The sequence below is a fragment of the Echeneis naucrates genome, chromosome 21 (assembly GCF_900963305.1).
Source record: "Echeneis naucrates chromosome 21, fEcheNa1.1, whole genome shotgun sequence".
In the NCBI taxonomy this organism is placed as follows: domain Eukaryota; kingdom Metazoa; phylum Chordata; class Actinopteri; order Carangiformes; family Echeneidae; genus Echeneis; species Echeneis naucrates.
This window is the reverse complement of record NC_042531.1, coordinates 12,971,331-12,997,103: the sequence shown is the minus strand read 5'-3', so window position 1 is coordinate 12,997,103 and position 25,773 is coordinate 12,971,331. Positions and strand designations below refer to the sequence as shown.

At 40.2% G+C, this 25,773-nt stretch overlaps 1 protein-coding gene across 3 annotated transcripts; it reads right to left on the bottom strand.

Moving 5' to 3' along the window:
- Positions 1–646: 646 nt before the first annotated feature.
- Positions 647–23,822, bottom strand: ikzf2 (IKAROS family zinc finger 2). Of its 3 annotated transcripts, XM_029530183.1 has the most exons (10): positions 23,571–23,822; positions 23,164–23,476; positions 22,803–22,885; positions 21,561–21,596; positions 14,451–14,552; positions 11,172–11,363; positions 10,099–10,266; positions 6,468–6,605; positions 5,867–5,998; positions 647–5,181 (listed from the first exon to the last, which is right to left on the bottom strand). In XM_029530183.1, exons 4-10 carry the CDS (start codon positions 21,586–21,588, stop codon positions 4,376–4,378), a joined length of 1,566 nt encoding a protein of 521 aa, XP_029386043.1. In that variant the 5' UTR covers positions 21,589–21,596; positions 22,803–22,885; positions 23,164–23,476; positions 23,571–23,822; the 3' UTR covers positions 647–4,375. The 3 variants fall into 3 exon arrangements, with proteins under 3 accessions (XP_029386043.1, XP_029386044.1, XP_029386045.1); XM_029530184.1 differs by lacking the exon at positions 23,164–23,476; XM_029530185.1 differs by lacking the exons at positions 23,164–23,476; positions 23,571–23,822 and adding an exon at positions 23,022–23,083.
- Positions 23,823–25,773: the final 1,951 nt, after the last annotated feature.

The following is a 25,773-nucleotide window of genomic DNA, read 5'->3' as shown; positions in this document are numbered from 1 at the left end:
ACAAACTCCAGCGCCCACCTGTTCATAGACTGGGGGGGGCAAACACCAGTTTTTGTGGTGCAAACTAAGGCAAGCCAAAAATTCTGTACAGTACAGTGCAGGAAGCCCGTCTGCAAAGTCAGTTACTCAAAATAATTCCTTGGTTGGAAATATAAACATTTTATGTGCACAGCAATGTGTTTCACACCCATCTTCCTTAGTGTTCCTTAATGTTGGCTGTCAGTGAAAAACTTTACTCAGAGGCCGAGAAATCAGCCTATCTGTTTATGTTTACCTTTACAAAAAAAAAGAAAAAAGAAATAAAAATAAAAAATGAAACCTTGTCACTAGCTCACCATGATGACAGTTTCTGACTGAAATAAGACATAATGGTGTGGAATCTCAGACAAAGTCATCAGACTGAAACATTTCAATTGCCAATTAATAATCTCTTCACTTCCCTCCTTGATGCTTGTTGATTTCCACTCAGCTCTGCTGAACAGCTTGGTAATTAAGGTCAAAGTCAAATACGGCTATAACAAGTACAATCACACACCTTTGGCAGATTACTGATCCTGTCACTTTTCCAGATATATTTTTCTCCCATTTTAATGCTTTCTTCCTGACATTCCCTTGCACGCCCTTCACAACATTCAAGGACTATAAGTTTCATTTCTCACAATGAAATATTTTAATTGCAAGTAAGATACATTTTGCATGTTTTGAAGAAAACCATATAACAACAAGTCTAACTTCCTGTTTCAAAATTCACAAAACAGGAAAGGCAGTATAATCATTTCTTGAATAGAGAAAAAAACCCATGCCTTAAAATTATACATTGTATTCTTCACAGCAGTGTGTCTTCATGAATTTTCACTGACATTGAAAAGCAGGGCTAAACAATCTTCAATTACCAAAGAATTTCGATTCATGTGCATCTTTTTTTGATAAATAAATCACATATTTTAGGACATAAAAATACATATCCTATGCAAATACCTGAGAGCCCTCACAACAGAAAGTTGTTATCAGCATGAGAGATGATCAATCAGCACACATTTTTTGGATAATGACAATGTTCAGTGCCAAAATATACACTGTTCATATATTATTTCTTAAAAATACAATGCACCTGAACCCTGTCCTTTACATTTTTGTAAACATTTTTCAACTTAAAAAACACACACAAATATTCACAAAACTATTTGCAGTAACAATTCAGCAGAAAAATAGGCATTTAGCACACTCACTTTCAAAATTTACCAAAAACATCCTGACGATCTGAAACAAAAAAACAATAAATTTTGACGTTCAAGTAAACTCCTTACTCGTTAGGAGAGCTTTCTTCCTTACTTATTCTGTTTTATTTTATTTTTTTGTTCATATGGCTGCTTCAGTTAAAGAATTTGTACAACTAAGGACGCTCTTAATACATTACTATGAGAACAAAAAATAAGTTGTTCTGGTCTGAATATTTGTTTTACTGCCAAAGGCAATTAAGGAAGAAAAAAAAAAACATCAGGGTAACAGTGAGTCATGTTTTAATATGTGTTATTAAAAGGATAAGAAGGACCCCTGTCAAACCAGATAAGGCTTTCAGATGACAGATATATACAGAAATAATATTGTTAAGGAACGTATAGAGGCAAAATCACAGCTGCAAGGTGTAAACAATTTCCAGTACCAATACTTTACTGACAGTGCGTTTTTATGCTAGCTGGGCACCAGGTTTGTAATAGAGAAGCAACATGTAAACAGAGAAAAAGCTGCCTTTTGATCACAAGTAGATATCGAACATAGATGAGTAGATCACTGAGTTTAACCCTAGAGAATAATCAAATGCTTCTGATGGTAGAAAACTGACCTGTGTGGAGCTGATAATGCCAAAAGTTTTTTGATAGTGCTGATTTTCTGTTTGCTGCCCGTGACAGCTTTCCCCTCCACCTACAATTTGATGTAACAACAGACAAATAATCCTTCCTTTACGCAGAAAATGGACGTAAAGTGAATGGGCAGTTGTAAACTCAAAAATGAGTTCTTTTAGAAGCAGAGAGAGTAACTGCAGTAGGCCCTTACAATCACAATGTCGAATTCTCCAAACTACTGTACATGATGGATACAAGATCTGGTGGTGAAAATCCACTAGCCATTTATATTTTGCACAAGTGAGCGTTTAATGTAAGAGCAAGTTTACAGAGGGAACTCAAAATGCTACAGTTTTGGGAATTACTTTCGGAGTAGTAATACGAGTGCTACTCTGAATTTTACTCTTGCTTATGGTGTCTCAGCTTGATTCTGTCTGTAAAAGATCATGGATGAAAGTGGAGACATTATCCCAGGGCATAGGGCAAACCTCAAACACACAGGAAAAGTTACATGAGTGCACGTGCGTGAGTGCGCGTGTGGGTGTGTAAGTGAGTGATTGTGTGTGAAATGATATGTATCTGAGGAGTAGATGAATGAGCAGCCAGATTCAAAGAATGAGGTGAACAGAGTAAATACCAGTGTAACATACAAATCAAGAACTCCCTCAATTCCCAGAATGCAGCAAACGCTGGGCGTTCAGTTCAGTTTAAGACGCCATGGTTAAAGTATCTCTGCGGCACTTTCCTGTGTTTAAGGTGGTGAACAAATATGATGAAGCATGGCAATTGAAACCACATACTGTATAAGCACGTGTTGCTGTGCTCGAAAACAGCACTAATAATGCAGACTGAATGAACCCATCCCCAAGCCCAGCTATCAAAAAGCACAACACGTCCTATATACACACGCACAGTCCCGTCCATCAGAGATTACAAAGTGGATTAGATCAAAAAAGACCTGAAGGCCTACAGCATTAAGTGAGGTACATCAGTGGTATCCATTCTCACAGATATTACAGCCATTTTGGACTGTCATCACAGAAGTCCATTTCCAAACTGTGACGGTCCCAAAAGGAATTCAGGCAGTGCTTACGCTACAAGAAACACAAACCATTAACTGTCAGGCTCTCATAATTTTCTGTAGGATAGAAAAATTTGACAAAGATGGTAATGGCTGCACTTTGTACTTTCTTCTTCTTCTACTGTGATTTTTCTTCATGATTAATAATTCCGACTTCTAAGTGCAAACTGAAAAGAAGCTGATAAATATGGAGAAAAATAAATCCTAATACAACCACCAAACTCAGTCTCGTGAGATGGAAAAATAATAATTTACAAATGTGTGACAATTTATAATTTTATGAACGAATACCAAATTTGCTACTGATTTATTTATTTTTTTTTTTTTGGAAAGCTTTCTCTTAAATATGGTAAATTATACAAATTAATGCTTTACCAGCTAGTGGAAATCTGCAAACAGTTTTTGGTGTTTGATTTTCCACAATTTGTGATAGGAGAAATAATCAAATAAAGCACACATTGTAAATCTATACGTCCAGACGCATTAGTGATGGCCATCCTCTGATCAGCTGTAAAGAGGTATTCATCTGGTGTCTACTTTTTTAGACTTTTTCATGAAACATAGTGTACACTAATAAAACTGCACCAGATTGAATTGTTTGGTAGCGTTTTGATTCCATATAGGAAAATGTTCTATGGATGAGCATTTCAAACTGTTATACATCTGTAAAACTACATTTTGGTTGTGTTCACTGAGACATTGATCTGATGCTTGTATTCAGATTTATTATAGACTATGTACTGGCACTAAGTCCATTGGCAAGCATGTCTGAAGAACACCAAATCGTGCAGATCCCGTGGTCACAGCGAAGGTTTCAATATGACAGTTCTTTGTGGGGTCTGTTTTCAGCAAGCAATTTCAAGCAATTGTCAATTTGCCATTAAAAAAATAATCTGAACTTCTTTTCAAACACATACATTCTATCTGAAGCACATAAAGCTGCAAGCATTGAAGAAACCACGAATGGTGTTTTTTGGATGAGAGACTATCTGAGGTCTTTTCATGATTCACCTTTGTGTTTATTGTGATATTCTGTCTCATTAAACATTGAGCAGAATTTAAGGTGGTGAAGGGACAAGGACAAAAGGAAATCTTTCAAACAAGTAAAATAAAAGCGAAACTATTCAAAGTCATCTGAGAGCTGCTCTGTTACATAATTCATGAACATTTTAGAATATTTTTTCTTTTTAATCTTCCTTCCACTACATTTAATTATTAATTAAATATATAGAAAATGTATCTTTGGCCCATACCTTCATATGATTGTTAAACTTTCTGATTCACAATAAGTAGCTTAAAAAGAAGTCTTTGATTGTGCTACACTTGTCTACAGTGCCATTCAACTGTGGAGTCTGAGAGGTTTAGAGAGAAGGATGGATATTCGGCTATTGCTCCTTTCTCTTCTTTATCCTCCTCTGAATTCTGAACCATCCATACCCTCACACCAACCTTACTGGAAGGTGTGTTCACCACGCACTATATGAGAGGAGAACTCATAGCGATCTTTGCTGCGGTGACCACAGATGTTGCACTCCAGTGGATCTCTGTATCCGTGACAACCCATGTGGATGGTGTACATGACATGGTCCAGGAAGAGTACGCGACAGTGCTCACACTGAAAAGCCCGCAGCTCCTGGCCCTCCCGCCCAAACACCCGCACCCCGTCCTGGCTGACAGGTCTCTCTGTTGCCACTCGCATTAGCCCTGTCCCAATTCCTGACATGCTTTTCGGCGATGCTTCTGTTACCCGCTCGCCTGAATAAACCACTGCTGGACTCCCTTGAGACCTAAGGCCAGAGGTGGCATTGCTCCCGTGGAATCCCGACCTCTCATGAGGGCTGCTGAGAGCTGAGTCGGCAGAGTCAACCCCGCTGTTGTTGGGAGATTCCTCGTGCCCAGATTGGGGAGGCTTCCCCTGCCTGGTTATAGCAGTGGCGCCATTTAAGGTGGGATGGTTTGGGAAGTCATGTGGCTGAGGTGGATGCAGTGGCAGCGTGTCACAGTTTCCCGGACGCTCTGTTCGTTGGCCCAGTTGCAGGACATGATGGAAGAGGGGGTTGACTATGGGCACCACCTCAGCCATAGAAAGAGGCGGACCTGGATGGTGGAGCATGGGTCGAAGCGACTCTGAGCCCAAATATGTGATGGCATTGCTGATGGCCTGGTCCATCATGTGGGCTGGCATCATTTCAGCCGGCTTTTCATACTTAAGGCCAATGTCATAGTTTACCTCAGGGTAGCGAGCCATCTTTTCACCTGGATGAGATACAGTAATATGTGTGGCATTAATTGATTCAGCAAGATGAGTTTCAAGTTTCAAGTTCTATCCAAAAAAATACAAAGTCTAATCAAAATGTATGCAAATAAAGGAATGATGGATTCAGTCTTGCTTTTAACAACAAACAACATAGACAAATAATGTGCACAAAAATAATAGAGGCATGATGAGAAAAAAAAAGTCCTTTCTAGCCTGTGAAATGTGTATCTTACTGATATCGCTGCACTTGTTTTTCATATTTTGTACTAAATGTTCTGTGTGTACGAGTCTTAATATGGTGGAAAGCCCCATCCATCTACAACTGCACTATTTAACCCATCTAAAACAGGGATGCGGTGAGCTGTTTTCTCTCGATAAGAGCAATGGCAAAGTTACAGGTGTACCTAACCACAGAGTGAAAAAAACATTTCCTTGCCTCAGTCATCCGCTTGTTCTTGCTTTTTCAACCTCTTTTTCTAATAGTGTGGCGAATAAAACCAACTTCAGAAAAAAAAAAATGTCATCATAATTTAGATTTTCATGAAATTAGTTAAGAACACGAAAAAGCTTTAGAGTTATAAAAAACTAATAAAAGAGCCAAAATATAACAGAATGAAATGATTTAAGCTGCCATCTCCAAATTTTGGAGGGAAAAAAAAAGTTGTCTCTATTTGAAATACCCACCAACAAATTTCTGAGGAGTGGTACTCTTCCTTTTGCCCACATTGTTGTGCAGCTTCTCTATAACAGGAGGCCGATCAAAGGTAGCCATGACATTTGCGTCTGCCATGGGCCTTAGCTCTTTAGGAATGTCACCTTTAAACAGTAAGAAGGTAAGGCAGTTAGAAAGGGTACTAAATGTGGGTGTGGATCACTTTTTGGGGGACAAGTCAAGTAAAGTCAGTTTGACTTTACTTCCAAGATTGGACGACTCACTGAGTTGTGTAAGTCTGTTTTTATTTCAGAATGAATAATGAATTAACACTTAAGCAGTTAGGTTATCACATACAAATTACAAAAAAACAAAACAAAACTGAGCAAACAATTTCATTTAGTTAGTTTAGTTAGTTTCGTTTAGTTCATTTTTTTCACTTTCATTTCATAAAGATGGATTTCTTCCACAAATGAATTCACACAACTGTATCGATTTCAGTGGGTTAATAAACGATATATAACATTCACTTTGTGTTGATACTTTTCTCCTGTAAGAACCGATCCCCAGCAATACATTTATACTGTGTGAATGTTTCCACATCTGGTCATGTTCATTAAAAAAATGTATTACCTGTGTAAGGGCCAGTGTTAGCAGCTGGATCCAAGCCGGTTCCTTGTAGGTAGCTATGGCAGCGCTCTTTATGTTCCTCCAGGGATGTGCGCTGCTTGTAACTCCGCCCACAGTAGTTGCACTTGTGCGGTTTGCCCACTAAAAGTGAAGATATTCAAGGGCACAGCTTATTAATTTCATTCATAAGATGAAGTGCGTGGTAGTCAATACTGTGAACCTTGAGTAGTGCAAGCAAACCAGAAGCAAGCCTCTGAGATCATGGATGTTCCACTACTAGTGCGAGGATTCCACACAACTGTTGCCAAACTGAAAGAAAAGTTGTGGGCGATAGCACCAGTCTGCAGTTCAAAACACTTTGGTCTCTGAAACGTAACGCTAACTCCCACTGCTGCACAGCATGAGTGAAAAGATGAGTGAATTGATCATGCATCCCATGGTGGTGGTGGTAGGAAACTGACTCCAATGGTAAACTGCTATGGAGGTGTAGTGTGATTCATTGTGCCTTTTTTTTTTTTTTTTTTTTTTAATTCAACGTCTTCCTGCTTAGACAAGTGGAAAGATGTAGACATATCCTTCACATTGATCTCAACTTTGTCATTAGCCCATGTATCCTTTTATCCAACTGGCTAAATCTCTTAATCTATGGATAATGACCTAAAATTAAAAATTGCAAAAATATGAAACTTTGTCTTGTATGTTTAACTGTCAAGTTACCAAATCAGATTATATTCATATATGTATTTCTTTTTTCTATATTTATTTTTCTTTACAGAAAATTGACTGTGGTTTAAAGATTTTAAAGGAAAATCATCAGGGTTGTCTTTGGATAATGAAACAATCCAAGTAATTCCAATATTGAAGTAAAAGTTGAATAAAAATGTGTAAAAAAATATTAAAGTATCTCAGACAAATGAAAGGCACTTTTGAGAAAATAGGTCTGTGCTGTACTCAAAAAAAAAAAAAAAAAAAAAAAAAAAAAACTAAAACAAAAAACAAACCAAAAAAACCCAACTCAATGACACATAAAGAGACAGGAGCGACTGAACTGGATGCCATGGAGGCATATCAGTGTGACCCATGCACCATCATTACTCTCACAATGTAGTAAAACATTTACTAGCACATTGGTGATGGCTTTCTAGATGTGCTGACAGTCCAGAGCTTTTTTTGACGTCGTGAGAAAAGAGAAACCAAAGTTGTTTCGGTTTGAGAAGACTGTAACACACATACACACAGGCGCACTGACACACACGCACACTCGCGCACACACCCAGACTTTAGGTACTTTATTTCATATGTGTTAAATTTGTTACCCAAAAAGAGTAAGTCATAAGTAAATATTCCTCTTACTGTAAATGTTTTGGCTTTTAAGAATGAAATCCACTGTGTGACAGAATAACATGGCTAGTCATGATTGAGCTTGTATCAGTAAGCTTTTTTTCTTTCTCAAGTGATGTGGAATGACAATAGATTTTTTTGCTGTATCTGTCATTCAGTACTCTTGTGGTGGATGAATGACACTATATCTGCAAAACTTGAAACTGGGGTTCTTTATCAGTCTTTTCTGAGAATGAAGAAAAAAATATATATATGTATGTGGTGGCGAATGACAAAGGGTTTCAGTATTATTAAATTGTGGGCACATGCACTTGCAAGGTTTTAGCAATATTCATTCTGAGTAGTAACATAGTGTAGTAACTTGTACATACACACACGCACGCACACACGCACGCATGCACGCACCCTACACAGACTTTTTTTTTTTTTTATATTTATATAACCGCCCACACGTGGCCTTGTGCAGATGATGGATGGACCTGAAGAATCCACCTTTCATCTGCTATTCTTATTCATGCAAATGGTCCACACTGTGCACTCAGACTCACTTCACTGATTGGGTGAACAAACAGGAGCTTGCTTGAATGTAGATCCTCTTCCTTACATAAAGTAAAATCACTTGCCTCTTCAGGCGTGATTTTATTTTAACCGATCAACTGTACCTGAACGTAAAATATGTTCCAAAATTTGACCTGACCTTACGGACTGCGGCTAACTGTTCTGCTTTTCTTCCCTGGCTTGCACTTGTGCCGTACTTTGCCTGACCTTTCTTTCTATGCTTTATTTCCCTCTTTTGGTTACACCTGTTGTTCTTGGCAGGGCAAACAGGCCAATGTTGCCAGGTCCACAGCACCGAGGCTAGTGAGTAATCAGTGGTTGGCTCTGTTGCATCAGAGAGTAAGGACAGTTCTAAACTAAACAACGTGAAATACCCAGGTGTAACTTTTTTCTTTCTTTCTTTTTTTTTTTTTAACTGGATTATAAAAGGGTCGGGGATGTGATAAATGAATGAACAATAAAGTGGAAATGGGGAAAATGATCTTGGTTGATGATAGATGTAGAATGGGTTTTGAAGAAAAGAAGAGTCTGAGCACCAACTGTCTTGGTCAGAGGTTGCAAATTCAAAACATGAACCAAAACACATAGGTGGAAACCCAAACATCACCGCTTGCTAAAAACAGAACTATATATTAGTTACCCCCCTGGGGAGAAATGAGAGCATTGTTTGACCTTATTTTCAAAGGTGCGGCAGAAGGGGGGAGCACATCTTCTGGTAGGAAATTGGGTTACAGTTGAGAGAGGCAGACAACATTCCCCATGTGTTTCTTAACAGAGAGATAATTGCCTCCTCAGTCAAATCAGGCAACTAAGCATGTCCTTGGTACCCAACCACAAAGCAGTCACAGTGCTGCCTATAACACACACATAAAGAAATATCACTGCATCAGTCCTAACAATACGAGACAGTTCCCAACCAGCACTGTGGCCACTGTAGCTGTGCTTGCGCATACATGAGGAGGCACAGTCCCAGTCACAAAGAAATATCTGAGGAAATGTCTGACGTACTTACAAAGCCTACAAGGTTGTCTTTTTCTTTTTTCTTTTTTGTGGAAAATTGGCATCTATCATTAAAAACAAATTGAAAATATTTATGTTTAACCAGACAAGCTTCCCTATGAATGCATGTTTGAACATGGTTTTGCTTTATGAGGTCTCACAAGCAATTTAAAAAATTCCTACATTAATAGCAGGGACAGACTGGGCAGAAAAAGCTGAGCTGTCATTGCACTAAATGATGCACAAACCTGAACGCTTAAACATTCACAATACTGAACAGTGCAATATACAACTAACTTTGCGACATCATAAACTAATTGTACAATATCCTTGTGTTTTTCTTTCTGCTGTGTGATATGTTCTGCCCTGTGTGTTTTTCACTTGATTTTCTCCTGTAAAGTAATTGCAATTGTAGTGTAAATCTGTATACTTCAGTGAATATTTAAGATTTTTATAGTTTTGATTTTAGCTTTATACGTTTAACTGCACTGAATCAGAGAGCTGCTATCTTCTTGGACTTGTGCAATGTCAATAAAGAGTTTCTGATTCTGGTAAAATACGCCCAACAGCAGAGGGGAGTGTGAACATGATGGATAAGGGTAAGCAGAGGACTAAACACATGTGGGCAAACCTAAGCATTAACAGCATCGCGGGTTCAGATTCTTTTTCCAGATCTCGGAAGCACTTCTGAATAATGATGCCTCTTGTTGGTAACAAGCGAAGGGAGGAGTCTTACCAGCATGAGTGCGCAAATGACCAGTGAGAGCGTCGCGCCGTCGGCAGGCATAGCTACAGAAGGGGCATTTGAAGGGTTTTTCTCCTGTGTGCAGTTTGATGTGTCGCAGCAGGTTTCCCTTCTGGGTGAACGAGACGCCGCACTGGCTGCACTGGAACGGCCTGTCACCTGATAGAGGCAGGCACAGGAAGTCAAAACCACACTTAGCGAATCATGTGAACCGGACAGTTCTCAAAAGAAACCTTCTAATGGGTGACTCTGATGAGAATACTGATTCAGCTTCTCCATCTGTACATACAGAGTAAACTGTCCTCTGTTTTACATTAAATTCTAGTGAAATTATGTGAACTAGACTGACATTAAATCAGTGTAAATGAACTCTTTCAAACTAAAACTAGTTTCAATTGAACTCAAATGTTCTCTTCATGTCTCCCTTTCTAATCCATCCACATTAAGCCAGAAAGGTGAACTGCAGACATCTAAGCAAAGACAAGAGTGATTATTCAGAACTTACATAAGTAAACAAACTGCTAGGTGAAATAATGATTGGACTAGATCTATTTGTGGATTTTTCCTCAGTGAATGCAGTTTCCTATAGTCATGAATAGGATCAGCATGGATTTTTCACAGGGTGAATGCCGGATTGTGAAATGTAATCAAGTACACACCTCTGATTTCGAGTGATTTGATTTGCCTTGTGACCAATTACTGTCTTCTAAGAGCAAACCTTTTGATCTGTAGCCAGATGGAAAAGAGAAATATGATCCCAATGCTGTGACAGCCATGGCAGTCATGACGTCAGCTGGAACAGGTTATGGGGGATTCCAAGGATATTTTTTCCCTGATAATGATTCCATGTCTAACCTATTGCCTTTCAACAAAAAACAAAACAAAACAAATCAACAAGGGAGCACTCCACACCCACTCTCCAGGGAAACTAAGTCATTTCTGACTCACGTCTGAAGAGTGTACACTAAACACCACCCTGATTTTAATGGCTATGATCGTCAGTACTTAAAGATAAAATTGACAACAGGTACTGCCTCCACAAAGGATTACACACTACTTTGTACCATTTGGTTGTCGGCTTCCTGATTCAGGAGTTGCAGCTGGCCCGGAAAATCCATCCTGTATGATACTCGGGCTACCAGTCATGGACTCCTCCAATGCTACTCCTTCTTCCTCTGTGTGGGCTGTTTCTTCAAGTGCTGGGCTTCTGTTGTCAGTTTCCTCCACTGTGTCTTCCTCTTGCTTAATTGTCAGTTCTGTAAAATGGAAATAGCAATTCAGAGAGGTTCATCTTACAAATGTCAAATGCCAAATTCAGGGAAGGCTTCAGCAGAGTGACATAGAAGTGCTTTATGTTCATCCTGCGTGTGGTGGGCCTGGGTTACACTACTTACTCATTTACAAACAAGGCTATATTAAAACTCCAGTGCATGGAATAAAACAAGTTTAGGGTTAGCGTTGTGAGCTCAGGAAGTCTCTGTGAAAGTAATTTGGGCTGTAAAAGCCCAAGATGAATTGCCTCAGGATGTGGAGGTAGAAAAGCCTGTTGGGCAAGTAGATGTATGTTAAGGACTTAAGTGGGTTTACTGCGTCAAATATATCATTAAATTGGCATTTATAGTGAGGATCCTGGGAACGTCACAGTTCAGCACAGAAAGCACTGGGATGGACAGACTCTGAAACAGCTCGAGAAAGAGAAACAGGCTGGTCTGGTTCCTGGTCCCAAGTAAAAGGGTGTGTCAGAGGCCCTGTAGCTTAAAGCACCTGACTAACAACGGGAGACCAGCTGAATGACAAGGGCAAAAAATTGTTTAAGTGTGTGTGTGTGTGTGTGTGTGTGTGTGTGTGCGCATGTGTGCATGTGTGGGTGTGATTGTGTGGGTGGTTGTGGCGGGAAACTATTCAACACCTGGAGTCTCTAGTAATCAGTCAGCAATTAGTAGCATTACAAAAATAATAGCCCAGCAGATAGCAACGCAAACGTACAACGTACAAACGTCTAGTTTCAGCCACCCACAGCCTCGTCCCAGTAGTCTCTTGGATTAGATATCGACTTGATTCCAGTCAACCAGATGAGAAAGATTTGCTCACCACAGGAACACCATCATAGTCACATTTTGTCGAGATAAGTTCCTTTGTCTTGGAATTGACCCAGTTTCAGGCCACTTAAAGGCTAGCATGCATACACACACAAAAGAATTACATTTTACATTTATAAAAATGTGTGCTGAGCAGAATTGCATAGTGATGGTTCTGCTGTGTCTTTTTTTTTTTTGCATAGTCTTTGTAAATCTGTCGCAGAAAACAATGCCAAAACAATGTGCATGTTTACAGATAAAGGTTAAGGTGCTTTAGTTTCTTGAATTAGTCCTTAATTAAAGAAGAAAAAAAGCAACAACAACAAAAGACTGTCCTCTTCTAATTTTGGGCCCAATAATCAAACTGCTTCCCCCCCTCAACCAATGGTATAAAAGAGAAGAAGAAGGAAAAAACAGGAAGAAAAACAGGTCACCGTCCTGCTATTTGGCCCCAGTGTAGCTGTGAATCATACCAGGTAATGATATAGCAAATGGGAAAGCACAAAAATGTAATCTCGACGTGAATGGGTTAAGGTGTGTGTGAAAGGGGCTTTAGAGGTGCTGCAGAAACAAACCAAAAAAAAAAAAAAACTGTCCAAGCAAAACTTACTGAACTGGATGATCTTGTTGTTTATAGGGAGGTGATTATTTCACAGTGCGAGGATATGTAGGTGTTTTACTAAAACCATTCAGATTGTATCAACCATCCAGGCATTAGGGCTCCTTCAAAGAAATTTGGTGATGCAAACGTACATTTTTTTATTCAACCACAGAGAGAAATCTCTACACAGCAGCCGCCTCTTTAAATTTATACTGTATATTTCCATCGCCACAGTTTGAGCACAAGATTTATACCAACACCCATCTCTTCAACAGCTGTATCCTGGCAACACGGAGCAGACCTTAACGTCCTTGCTATTCAGCTCCTTGCATCTTTACATCTGTCTTGCCTGTGTGGCAGAGTTGGAAGCAGAGAGTGGTCAGATAAAGATGCACTTGAAACGGCTGCTATGACAAAAGCAGTATTTAGTTCAGGCTTTTGAGATTAATCTGACTTTTCCTTAATCCACACACTATCTGAGGAAAATCGTGCAATCAATGGAGATTCATTCTGTCGTTATTTTACAACGTAAACTGTTACCTAAGCCCAAAGGGTGCAATTCTCCTCTTTCAGTCTTTATTACCAGACAGCGTTCACAAAAGCTGTACAGCTGCTGAAGAGTGCATGTTCTGCCTTACAAGTTTAGGCGTGTGATACTGCCAGCACAACACTTCTTGTTCATTTTCGACAGATGATGTGATGCAGCCCTTTTGTAACACAACCACAAATGGCAAATCATGTTGAGCAACTTCCAGAATGACAACAGGTCTTATCGGTGAAGAGTATGTCTCTGCGAAAACCATCAGCCTGCCTGCCTGTCTGCCTCCCTGCATCTCTAAACTTGTGGGAAATCAGCTTCTGTTTTTCTCATTAATGCCCCTTGTCACACAGAGCTTCCCGTTTTTCTTACTTTGCTGCCTCACGGTGACATAGCTAAAGCTGAACTGAGGTGTCAGGCCCATACACTGACAGGAACCAAGTGGTGCTGACGTTACACTGAAAGAGGGATAAATTCTACATGAGATTTGCAGCAACATGGCATTTTTGTACAAACTGTTCCATGTTTTTTACTCTAAATTTCAAACGTTTGTGTTTAGTCTGCTTATTCCCCTTTGCGTTCGCTTGATGAGCTGACGGTGCAGATCGTTTAGACAGGCAGGGTGGAGAACCTCGGCAGCGCAGTAATTTTATCAAGGTAACTGATAGAATATAATAGTTAATAGTTATTAGTCTCATTGATAGTCTCTGATTCACTCAATTTAACATATGCTCACACACTCAAAGGGCAGACCGCTACGAGGCACACTGACATAATGATGAAGGGCACCTTTTTTTTTTTCCAAAATGGTTAACATTTCCTGTTCTCATTTCCAGTTGACTCTCATTTTAACAAATCCTCCATCAACTATCTTTGTGTCAAATAACCTTTATTCGCTCAGAAAAAATGCTGTATTGCTTCCTTCCAAAGGTGGCATTTACTGAGACAGATTTCAGTTTCATTGGGTGTAACTGAACATACAGAAAAAGATCAAAGTAGAATGATCAGAATCATCTGATCTAGTGAGTTAAACCAATATGGAGATGTTGAAAGGAGAAACTGCATGTGCACACAGGCTAAGGCAACAGCTCCTGGCAGAGTGTGTTTCTATCAGTTGAACACTCACCGTCAGGGGAATTAGGACCCTGAGGAACTGTCTGTCCATTAGATGTTGACACATCCGCCAACATTCTCGAGTTCTCCTTACCAGGAGAGCATTGGCCGTTACCTGGGAGACAAACAGAAACACAGCAATCTTCATTGTGATGTACAATACAGGAGTCTTCCAATAAATACAATACAATGTTCTCTTAAAAAATGTCAAGGACTAGGGCTCATGAAACTGGTTCAGAAGCAAAGATGAGGATGATGAAAATTAGTAATATGGTTAAGAAAGATGCAGTTGTTGCTGAACACTGTTACACTGAAATGAAACATACTGCACCTAACCTAAGTAAGATTCTGCTCTTTTCACTTTTAAATGTTTCAAGACAATTATTGAAAAAGTATTGAAATAAGAACAGTTTATATGACACTGAGCAGACATTGTGTTAAGTTTTTCACTGATATTAAGACTCATTTAATCCTTCTCAGATCTCTCCCTCTGAGGCAAACCTGAACATTTCCAGGTCACACTGGACAACGCAGACGGCATCTAACTAAACTGTCTTTATTCACCTATGGGATCCTAGTGTCCAGTGAATGTGGATCAGATTGCATCCTCTCAGCGCTCTGTACAGAGCCCAGGCTATGGATAGCCCCGTGTCCACTCAGAGGGAGAGCAAACCAATCCCTTATCCCCTTACAACCCAGCCCTGACAGGGTCACTTTAACAATACAGCGGCAACAGGCTAACACCCCTGTTGACCCAAGAGTCAGATCCCTTAGGAACCACCATTCACCACCAGCACAAAAAGGTCTTCCTCAGGCCAACTGACAACAACAAAAAACTAATAAGCATGCATTAGGATGACTCGAGACTACCTGATACGCTTAAATGTGGTGGAAGAACGGCTGTGGCTGAAGAAATAAAAAAACAAAGGGCTGAAACCGCTACAAAAACTGCCTTGTTACAATTTGCCGACGCTGAATTCATCTACAGCGATCTGTGTCAGATCCCTTCTTGTTGTGACAGCTCCTCTAAATTTGACAACCTCTTCTGTGGTATTGTTCCATTGTAGTGGCAGCCGCACTGAGTGGGGCATACAAGGAGACGATGTCCATGACACAATCCCTGGGCCTGAGCTCGGGTTGCACAGGTTGGGGTTGGAAGAAATCTCAGGTGACTGACGCTGGCTATCCCTTGGCAGTGCTGTCCTGGAGACAGGAGTGGCCCAGATTTGTCATGAAGGATTTTCCATTACTGTAGCAGACGCTGACAGCTGCCTAGCAGCACCACGGTGAGACTGTCTCAGACAAACTCATACATTTGTGCTGCCTGGTTCAATATTCTCAGATAAAAACCTTGATTACACATTTGAACAGTTTTTAAAGGGCCAAGTTAAATTCCTTCATGTATTAATAATACGAGTCTCATTCCAAAAAATATGGTATCTTTTTCTATATATCAAGCTCACACTTCAAATGAACTCACACAGCCAATGAAGTACATGCATTTCCCCCCCACACACAGACACACACACACACACACACTCCTTACTGTCTTAAAACTGCTCCATACGATACCACAGAAATGGCTGCGTGAACTGAATTTAAGGTTTATGTTGGTGCCCTGCATTTGTTGAGTCAAACGAACAGTAAGATCAGGATATCAAACAGTTGCGACGTGCTGACTGAAAGGCACGGTGAGTAATGCATCAATTTAGGATAATTTAATGTGGTGACAAATGGAAAGGAACAAATGTATACATATGAAACTCATAGGTGAAATAAATGCTGATTTTAATCAATGCCACCAAATAAATGTGCAGCTTCAAGGTACAGTCATCCTGATTTACTTTCTGGTCCTACGCCTTATTGAAAGAAAGAGCACAAGTCATTATAAAGGGTATCTAGGTTTAGGAACAGTATGCTTGGACATGGCTCTAAAAGCAGCCAATATGAAGCAAGATCAAGCTCAATTTGTCTGTTTGTGATGGTGAGTGAAACGCAAAAATTATTCACACCTCTTTTGCCCGACTGTTTCCATTCTGGCCTACTAGATACATACACGTGGCAGCTGGTTTTTCCGGTCAAACCCTGAACCTTCCATACAGTAAGACCGACATTAGTAACACGCAGACAGCCAAGAGTGACCAAACAAGCTAAAACAAAATACAGAAATGGACATTTACATAGACCTTTAATAATTTTAATATTATATTGGGAATAATGTTGATTAATTTCATTTTTGAACACATGGACGATTTAACTTCACATTAAGTATGGCAGAAGCATCTGCAGTTAATTACCAAGCCAGAGAGCGCAGCAGTGTGTTCCATTTACGGTAATTAACATTTGTGCATATATAGGTGACCTGAAGAGGACAGAAACCCGGTACCCACTGCAGCAGATGATAATCTCAATTTATTAGCAAAGTGAATCTAAAGTGAAAACAGTAAAGATTTCATAGTCTAGCTACTGTAGCATTCAGGAAATTGCTTTAATGCTAGAATCCATGGAGGGTCTTGGATTAATCCATCTGAGCTAAGGTGGAGATGAGGGACTATTTAGGTCACCACCACAATCTCACACACAGCAGAACTGGTGAACACTAAACTCTACACCAACTTGAATACCAACCTGCTTTTATTCGCAAACGTACACTTTCACGCACATTAGAATTTCAGCTTTAAATAATACCTTTTTGTTATACTTAGTATTATTAACAATGTAGACTTGATATCTATAACTGCTGGTTTCACTTGCTGAACTAACAACTTTCAACAGCAAGTTTTAAACAATTTTATTTTTATTGCATACCACAGTGAAGTATTGGTACGTTGCTTTCTTCACCACTTGAGTACAGCATGAGGCAATCTGAGGGAATTGAAGAAACTTTTGTTGAGTTTTGTTGAGTGTGTGTGTGTGTGTGTGTGAGTGTGCACTTTTAGATGATAATGATTCAAGTGCTTTCCATGCAGATTATCATGCAGGAGCTCAGGAAATGTGATAGGTTTTGTTCAACTGCTGAATCAAAACTTTACTAAACTGAAAATTATACACCAATTTATGCAGTAGATTAATTTTAATTAATTTTAATTTATGCTTTATGCTATTTATGCTTTACTTTTTCAATCAGCAACTACTAGATGTCTGCATAACATGGGAGCTGTGCACCTGTTTGCTGTAATGATCAAATTAAAGCAAAAAAAAAAAAAAATGCAACAAATTAGAGTCGTCTTTTTCCTTTTTCCTGATCTATTAGCATTTCTCTGTCAAAACAGCCTGCGTTAAGGCACATGTCAGTGATCAATGGCTGACTGATAAACAGGAGGTAGAAAGTTTTTCCTATCAGCCAAGTCTTATGAGCATATCTTTTTCTTTTTTGAGGTTGTCAAGTCAATACCATTGCCAGGCCAACTGGCATTGTTTCAGGAAACTACACCATAAAGCTGTCAAGCGTGTTGTTAAAGATATAAAGTCATCTGTCAAGCAAGGTTGTCCAGTCTGAAATGATGAAGTAGAGAACTGAGAATGCTACATAGGTGTAAAAATAGTTTTTTGCATAATGGTTGCAGTAGATTATAGACTTTTTTATTGTTTGAGGACTTTTTAAATTACACTATCCTATATAGTAATTAGTTATAGTGTAGTGTTATATACTCTTTGCTTCTTACATTCATTTTTTTTTTTTCAAACCCGGTGTGTGTGTGTGTGTGAGTGAGTGTGAGAGAGAGAGAGAGAGAGAATGAAAACATCATTTCTCAGAAAAGTGACAGAAGAAGTGCGTGTGAATTGGTATCATTATGTATCTATGTGACAATGAGCATCTGAAACAGAATGAGAGAGCATGTGAAAGAGTGGGATAGCCTGTTGGCCTACAGTATGCAATCAATCACAATGGCATGTCTGGTCGAGAAAAGGAGTGTGTTGTGTATGAAAAAGTTCAATTGTCTATGAGTGTGTGATACCCACCAATACAGAGAGTGAATGACTGGTTACCAATAACAGTGTGAGGGGAGAGTTTGGATAAATAGGAAAGTTTACACCTTCCTGGTTGAAGAAGGCGGCAGGTGAAATCCTTCATTATTGCACAGCATTTGTAAAAACAAAGCTTGTACCAGCTGGTCTGAAAATTTCCAATACAGCCAAAATAGCCTCTCCTTCATGACGAAAACACAAATATCACCAATCACACACCATTTTATGCACTGTCACATAATCTCATACTACTATACATACTGGCTGCTGTAACCCCCATCATCAAACCTGGACTCCGCCCTGACTGTATCAATAACTTCCAGCCCATCTCAAACCTCCCCTTCTTGTCAAAAATCCTGGAACATGTTGTCAACACAAATCACAGCCCATCTCACCAATAATGATCTCTATGATCTCCTCTCCTTAGACTCCGGCCACTCTGCATCCTCATCCTCCTGGACCTTACTGCCGTCTTTGATGCCATCAACCACTCCATCTTACTCTCCCGCCAACAATCTCAACATCACAGACGATGTCCTCACCTGGCTCCAATCACATCTTGCTGACATTAAACAATTCATCTTTATCAACAACTGCTCCTCCTGGACTGCCCCCCTGTCTAAAGGTGTCCCCCAGGGTTCAGTGCTTGGTCCTATCATCTTCATCCTTTACCTCCTCCCCCGGTGGGTCAGGCCATCTGTCATCACGGTCTCCGTTTCCACTATTTCCACTACATCTCCACCTAATCCTTCACCTCTCAGACCCACTCAACCCTCTCAAACTGTCCTGATGTGAGACACTGGATGCATTATAACCTCCTGAAATTCAACTACGACAAGTCAGACATACTAATAATTGGTCCAAATTATCTCACTTTGACAGCCAAAGACTTCCACCTTCTCCCCGCCACTGTCGCACCTGGGAGTCATCGTTGACAGATATCTCTTAAAATCACTGCCCGCCTTGGCCCCCCTCTTTCTTCCCCTGGAGCTGAAACCCTCATTCATGCTTTCATTACATCAAGTATCGACTACTGCAACAGTATCCTGTACAGCACAACCTCCAATCTCCTCAATAAACTTCAGTATATCCAGAACTCTGCTGCCCGCCTACTCACCCGCTCCCGTGATCACATCACCCCTGTCCTCCAGAACCTAAGCTGGCTCCCTGTCCCTTAGCGCATCCAATTCAAAATCATCCTACTCACCCATAAAGTGCTTCACAACTAGGGCCCTTACTAATGACTAACCTTAATAACTTTTCTTTTTCTTTATTTCATCCCAAGTGTTTTTGTCCCGAACAGCCAATTCAATGACCATACAAACATTAGCTGTGAGTTATTGCTAATATACACACTGACATTGTGTCAGTGGAGCTCAGCCTCATCCCTTTACTAATTTAAAAGCAATTTCAATTAAGTTAATACCTCCAGGCCCCTCTCCTGTTTTATGTCCTTGTTCATGAACTGGACTCAGACGTCTCACACATGCCAATACTTAAGCTACTTGCAAAAAATATATTCATTCACATTGATCAAACTTCATGAGGAGTAAAGCTAACTGTCAACCAACCCCTCCAAACATCGAAATCACTCTAACATTTCCCTAACCTAACCCTAAGCCCACCAGTCATCTCTCAAACTGACGCAAAGGTCACTTTCCTGCCTCCAACTAGTGAAGAGCAAAGTGTCTTTATTTGTTTTGACTGGCATCATATATCCCCAATCTTCCCTCCACAGGTTCCCTCTCTGTTGAAAATTGATTTTAAAATTGTATTGATGACTTTTGGAACACATCAAAGCCTGTATGTCTGAACTACTACGAATCATATGAGCCAATGTGCAAAAATAACGCAGTCTGGTTGGCTCGGGTTTCATCCTACAACAAGATAATGACCCAAAATATTTTAACAAAAAAACAAAAACAAAAACCAACAACAAACTAGACAGCTTCACATAATGGAAAAATCAATCAGGGCGATATTTGCATCATGTGGTGGGAAGATGTTTCCTGATCTCGAGCTGCTTTTCAACTAAAAGTTTTATTTACTCAATCTAACAACATCAAAAAAATTGAGCTGATTTAAAACTTTAATCTGTTATGTCACCTAAAAATGACCTCACATACAGCTGACATAAAAAGTGGCATTACTTTATTTCATATACAGCATGTATATTATTTGATCGATGTTATGTATGTGCATTTTCGATGTAAGAGTGTAGTGGCGTGTCACATCGAGCCACTCTCATTAAGAAAATGCATCTGTGTGATGGCGAACAGAATATGTTTGCACATCAGAGTGGATGGTAAGATTTAGTCAGTAGGAGAGTGTAGTGATATGTGCAAGATTACAATTACGTGTGTCACACAAGTACAATGTTTGACCTAAATCTTCCCTCATAGTCAGCAGTGTATTGCTGATGTGTCGATTGTCAGGTAAGGATGGAAGTTAGGATGAAATTTAGTTGCATTCCACAAAGATGTGTTTTCCACAGTTTCTCTCTAACAAAGCAGAACACTACTTGTTCCAAAACCATCATTTAGCGACCCACAGACGGACAAGGAGAAGAAGAACTTCCATTTCCTCTTACACCACCGGCCCTACCCCGCCTGCCAAGTGTTCCAACGAACACAAACCCCCAATGGAGACCTAAAAGTCCCCAATGATGTCATCAACATTAGACTACCTGTTTTCAGATATGCTTACCAAGGGAAAACACAAGGAGGGCAGGCAAGACATTCAAGAGACCTGCCCAAAAGAAACCAACAAAGGGCGATGGAGCACCACAAAATGCATATCCAGTATCTGCTGCGTTCAACAGGATGTAGCTAATGCATCGTTCTCTCTATGTTTAAGGGGTGAACAGGAAAAGGACTGCATTGGGGAAAATCCCTTGAAAATGTTTCTTGTTAGTGATGTTATTGTAAAAATTGTGTTATTTTGGTTTAGCACTATGTTAAAAAGGGAGAAACAATTTCAAAGCCAAAGCAAGCAGATAGCGTCAAAGTCACAAGAATCTAATATCAAGTAGACGCCAATTGTCATCGTAACCATCACTAGAACAAAACATAGTGAGACATTTTAGTATTTGTATAAACTGTGTCCTTGGTCATAAAGCGTCAAACAGTAATGTGTTAGCAATTTGAGGACTTACTTGCACAGTAGCCATCAGGAGCCTCCATTTCAAGTGCTGCAGGCAACAAAACCAAATGTCAATGACTTTTATGTTCCTGTCACACAAGGCTTATTGAACATGAACGTCATTCATTTCGCCAGATGTATGCATCTTAAAAACTGAGCAATCTGAGCTCTGCATCATATTATATGCAAGAATAATTAGCCGCGTCAGGAATAACTAACACTATTAGCCACAACAGTATTAATTTGTCTAAAATCACATAGTTGTTAAGCAGCATTAAATATATGAATTCCAGTGTATATCAGACCATTACGATAAAGGAACAGTCCCTCTTACATTTTGCATACACTTGAAACTTTTTTAAAATCAGTTTCATGTTATCTAAACAAAATCATTCCTGTGTGAGTGAGTTTAGAACCGGGATTGTCTCTGACATGGTTTATAAATTACATCTGAGACACATTCAACTTTCATTGATCGATTATATCAGTGAACAGTGTTCACGTTCAAAACAGGCAAATTAATAAATATAAAAATACATGCACATGATCCTGCAGTGACAGCAATAGCTGTTGTGTTTTTAAAATGTAAATCACTAAAATTGGTTTGGTTAAATTTAGAATGAGCACAACAAATTGTGCATTCAAGTATGCAAAGATGCACTTTAACATGCAACTCGCTTTTAAAGTTCACATTCATGCGCAGGTTTATAATATCTGGTGTCTACAATCACCTTAGCAGTTATAGATTGGCCCGAGTGCTTCTCTGCTTGTATGTTGTAAAGCTTAATTTGATGTATTCGAAACTTAAATCTGATTTTCTTTACCTCTCAACTCACTTAAACACAACAGAAACAGATCACACAACAAATTTGTCTTGCGCTATAACACAAAGGCTGTCTTCTGTGGGAAACACGAGACTTAACTCTTCATTAAAAGAAAAACCATCTACAGGATAAACTCATAATGTCGCACTTCCACATTAGAAGAGCAGTTTACTGTGTGACTAAGACGACTGTCATCTCAGAACTAACAGCTGGTTTCTGAAGAGAGCCCTGCTCAGCAGCTCCATGCAGGAAACTTTTGACCATTTTACAGTCACAGCAAGTTGGAAAACTATTTGTTTTAGATTCAGGTCATTGTGAGGATGAACTTCTTAGTCACTAAACTTAGAGGTAAAACATGAAAGTAAAAACATGAAAGTAAAACAAGTAGGCTGTAATGAATTTAAAAGGAAAAGTTAGGTTCACATAATTACCTTCAAGAGTCTCCCCTGTGCAAAATTAGTTGGTAATTTTAGTCAAGGACAGAGGGAGGGGGTGGTGAGCTGTCTCCACCTCCCTTCAAACAAACACACACAAAAAAGGAAAAAGATGTCAAAATGACCAATTTAACTCAGTCTCCAACTATCACAGAATAAAAACGTCATTCAGTTCAGCGGGTTTCAACAATAATCCAGTGAAAAGGACGTGAAAACCTTTTGAAGATTCATCTGAGATCGAGTTGACAAAAGCAGAAAAAGTTCAGGAGCGTGTTAGTGTGTGCGTCTTTGTGTGAGTGTGTCTCTGTGTGTGGTGTGTGTGTGTGTGTGTGTGTGTGTGTGTGTGTTAGAGTCCTACAGGTGTCTTGCGCTGCGTCAAAGCCTCTTCTGCGCGCGTCCCGTCGAGTTTTCCACTTTAAAACCGACCTGACTGAGCTCGACGCTCCGCTTCGGTTTCAAACTTGCGACATTTTCAACGAGGGAGCTGCGGTGAACTTTTTTTTTTTGTTGTTGTTTTACGCCGGAGAGGGGAGCGACTCGACAAGTTGGTAAGGGAAGGAAAGAGAGAAGGGATGGATCAAACTGGATCCACCGGTTCCTAAGGAATTAGCCATAGCGGCAGGGAGCAGCCCATCTATTCTCACCGCCCAGAAAGACTGGAAATCCGTGGGCTGGTAAAAAAAAAAAAAAAAAAAAATAAGAAGAAGAAGAAGCAGAAGAAGGAAAAAGAAAAGCTATTGTCGAGACATGAGTCGAGGTTCCTACCTGCACAGCCGTGCGCGCCCTAACTGCTGCTGCGGAGGAATGGGGTGGGTGTGTGTGTGGGTGAGGTGGGGTGGGGTGATAAACAGTGGGTAACCTGCTGCATGGCCATCACCACCAACACCACATTTAGGGGGCATCACAGCCAGCGCAACACAACGCAAACAGACAGACAAACAAACAAGCAAACAATAGCTCGTCCCGTCAGAACTGGCTCATTATTGATGAAAAACGACTTTCCCCCCTCCTCTCATGAGTGCCAGGCCTGCCACCTTTGACACCACTTCCTCTTCTGTCTGCACCGCCGATTTTATTATAATGACTCTGAGCACCGAGGGGGAGGGACAAGTCTATTCTGCTCTGTACAGACAGATGAAGCGGCGGGGACGCAAGAAATTACCTGGACAACAACAACAACAACAACAACAACAAGAGCATCTCTGGAAATAACCACCAGGTTATATAAAAAAAAACAAAAAAAAAAAACAGGCTGCTTCTCCTGTCAAGTTTTTCGTTTTTTTTTTTCCTTTCTCTTTTTTTGGCAGCAGGCTCTGTTGCCCCCTCGCCTCCCACCCTCCTCTCCTCTCTCTCACTGCGTGCCTTGACGCTGACTGACAGCTGCAATTCAACAGGTTATCCGATCATCGCAGTCTAAAGCAGAGCCCGTCTGGCTTCTCCATACAGCAGATAGACGCTCCTTGTCTGCCTCCGCTGCAGACATGCGCTGACAGCCGCGCCGCACTGAGGCGCCGATAGATGGTTGGTTGGTGGAAATAATCATTCTAATAATAACAATGAAAACCCCCGACATTCGTGCACTTCTGCCTCCTTTTCGCCTCCTCTGTGTTATTATTATTATTATTTACCTTACACACGTAGGAGTTTATGCATTCCCCGTGAACTTGCACACCGATCCGGACTTAACGGTCTCGGCTCGGAATAGACTTCGGTTTGGTTCGGTTCCGCAGCGAGCGACAAAAAGCAACAGTTGTTTTATAAATCCACCTCAAGACTTCCTCCTCCATCTCCTCCGGAGCGGCGCAGTTGCTATTCTGGGAAGTTGGTCTGACACAGAGAAACGGATCACAGTGTGGACCCGGTCTCTCTGCTCGGCGATCGATTAGGTTCTAAAGGGGGCCTCTTTATTTCTGAGGCTGCAGCCAGGTTTGCATGAGGTAACACAACACAAGTGGCACGCTCTTTAAGTGTGTCTGTCGGGATCACACCGTGCACCAGACGCTAGAGTGCATCTCAGTGTAGCTGTGTAACATTCAGACTTACAACATTTGCAATAGGCAAAATTAATGATGACATGTAACAATAAAAAATTGAATTGCACTCTTCGTTCTTGTGTTGTCAAGATAACGAAATGACTAATGGCCACTTTAACAGTAAGAAGGATCCATACTGGATGATTCAAGTATCAAAATTAATATTTGAAACACAGCGTTTATTATTTATCTGTGAACAATGGCCAACATAAAATATGCCAGCTCCTGAGTACAAATGATTTCTAAACATATGCTGATACCCCAATGATGATCAGGGTAATGGCGACACTGTTCCCAAACTTTTATCACCAGCATTTCTCTATTACAACGCCTAATCAGCCAACAAATGCAGACACAATGACGACTCATTGACGACAATCAGCTAAAAGTGACACCTTAGTTCCTGCTGATGGCTCAGCTGGACACTGAGTCTGTAACTGTTAAGATGAAGAAACTGTATGTTGGAATGTGGAAAAATAATGCCCAGTTGTGACTGTGATGGTCACATTGGCCTGCTGAAAGGCCTAGTTGTAATGTAACTTTGTATGATATTTTACTATATTAGTTCAGGGCCACCAAAGGCAACAGCAATTTACTTTAGTCAGAGCTAATCAGCATCCTCCGCTCCGCCTGATTTCCAAGGCAGGTCATACATATGTTAGATAGAAATTAGGGAAAAGTCAAACTTGTGCTACACATTCAGCTGCTTTATTACTTTAGATAGAGATAGACCGACTACTTAAGATAAACGAAACTCAAAATGCTACAGTGACTTTCAGTTCAGTGCAGATGTGTGTGAATAAAGCAGTATAGGTGATGTTTTTAGGTGTGAAAATAAAACCAAAAGCCTGAACCGAGTTACAGAAGAGTTACAGATTTGGCGGACCATCCTTGTGCTATCAGGAACCTCAAAACCTCTAAATGGTACAGGTGAA

Coding starts and splice junctions, on each gene's coding strand:
- ikzf2 (XM_029530183.1), bottom strand. CDS start 21,588: ATGGAGGCTCCTGATGGCTACTGTGCAA. Junction 11,364..14,450: donor GGGTCCTAATTCCCCTGACG/GTGAGTGTTCAA, acceptor TCCATTTTACAG/AACTGACAATTAAGCAAGAG. Junction 5,182..5,866: donor CACTCCTCAGAAATTTGTTG/GTGGGTATTTCA, acceptor TATCTCATCCAG/GTGAAAAGATGGCTCGCTAC.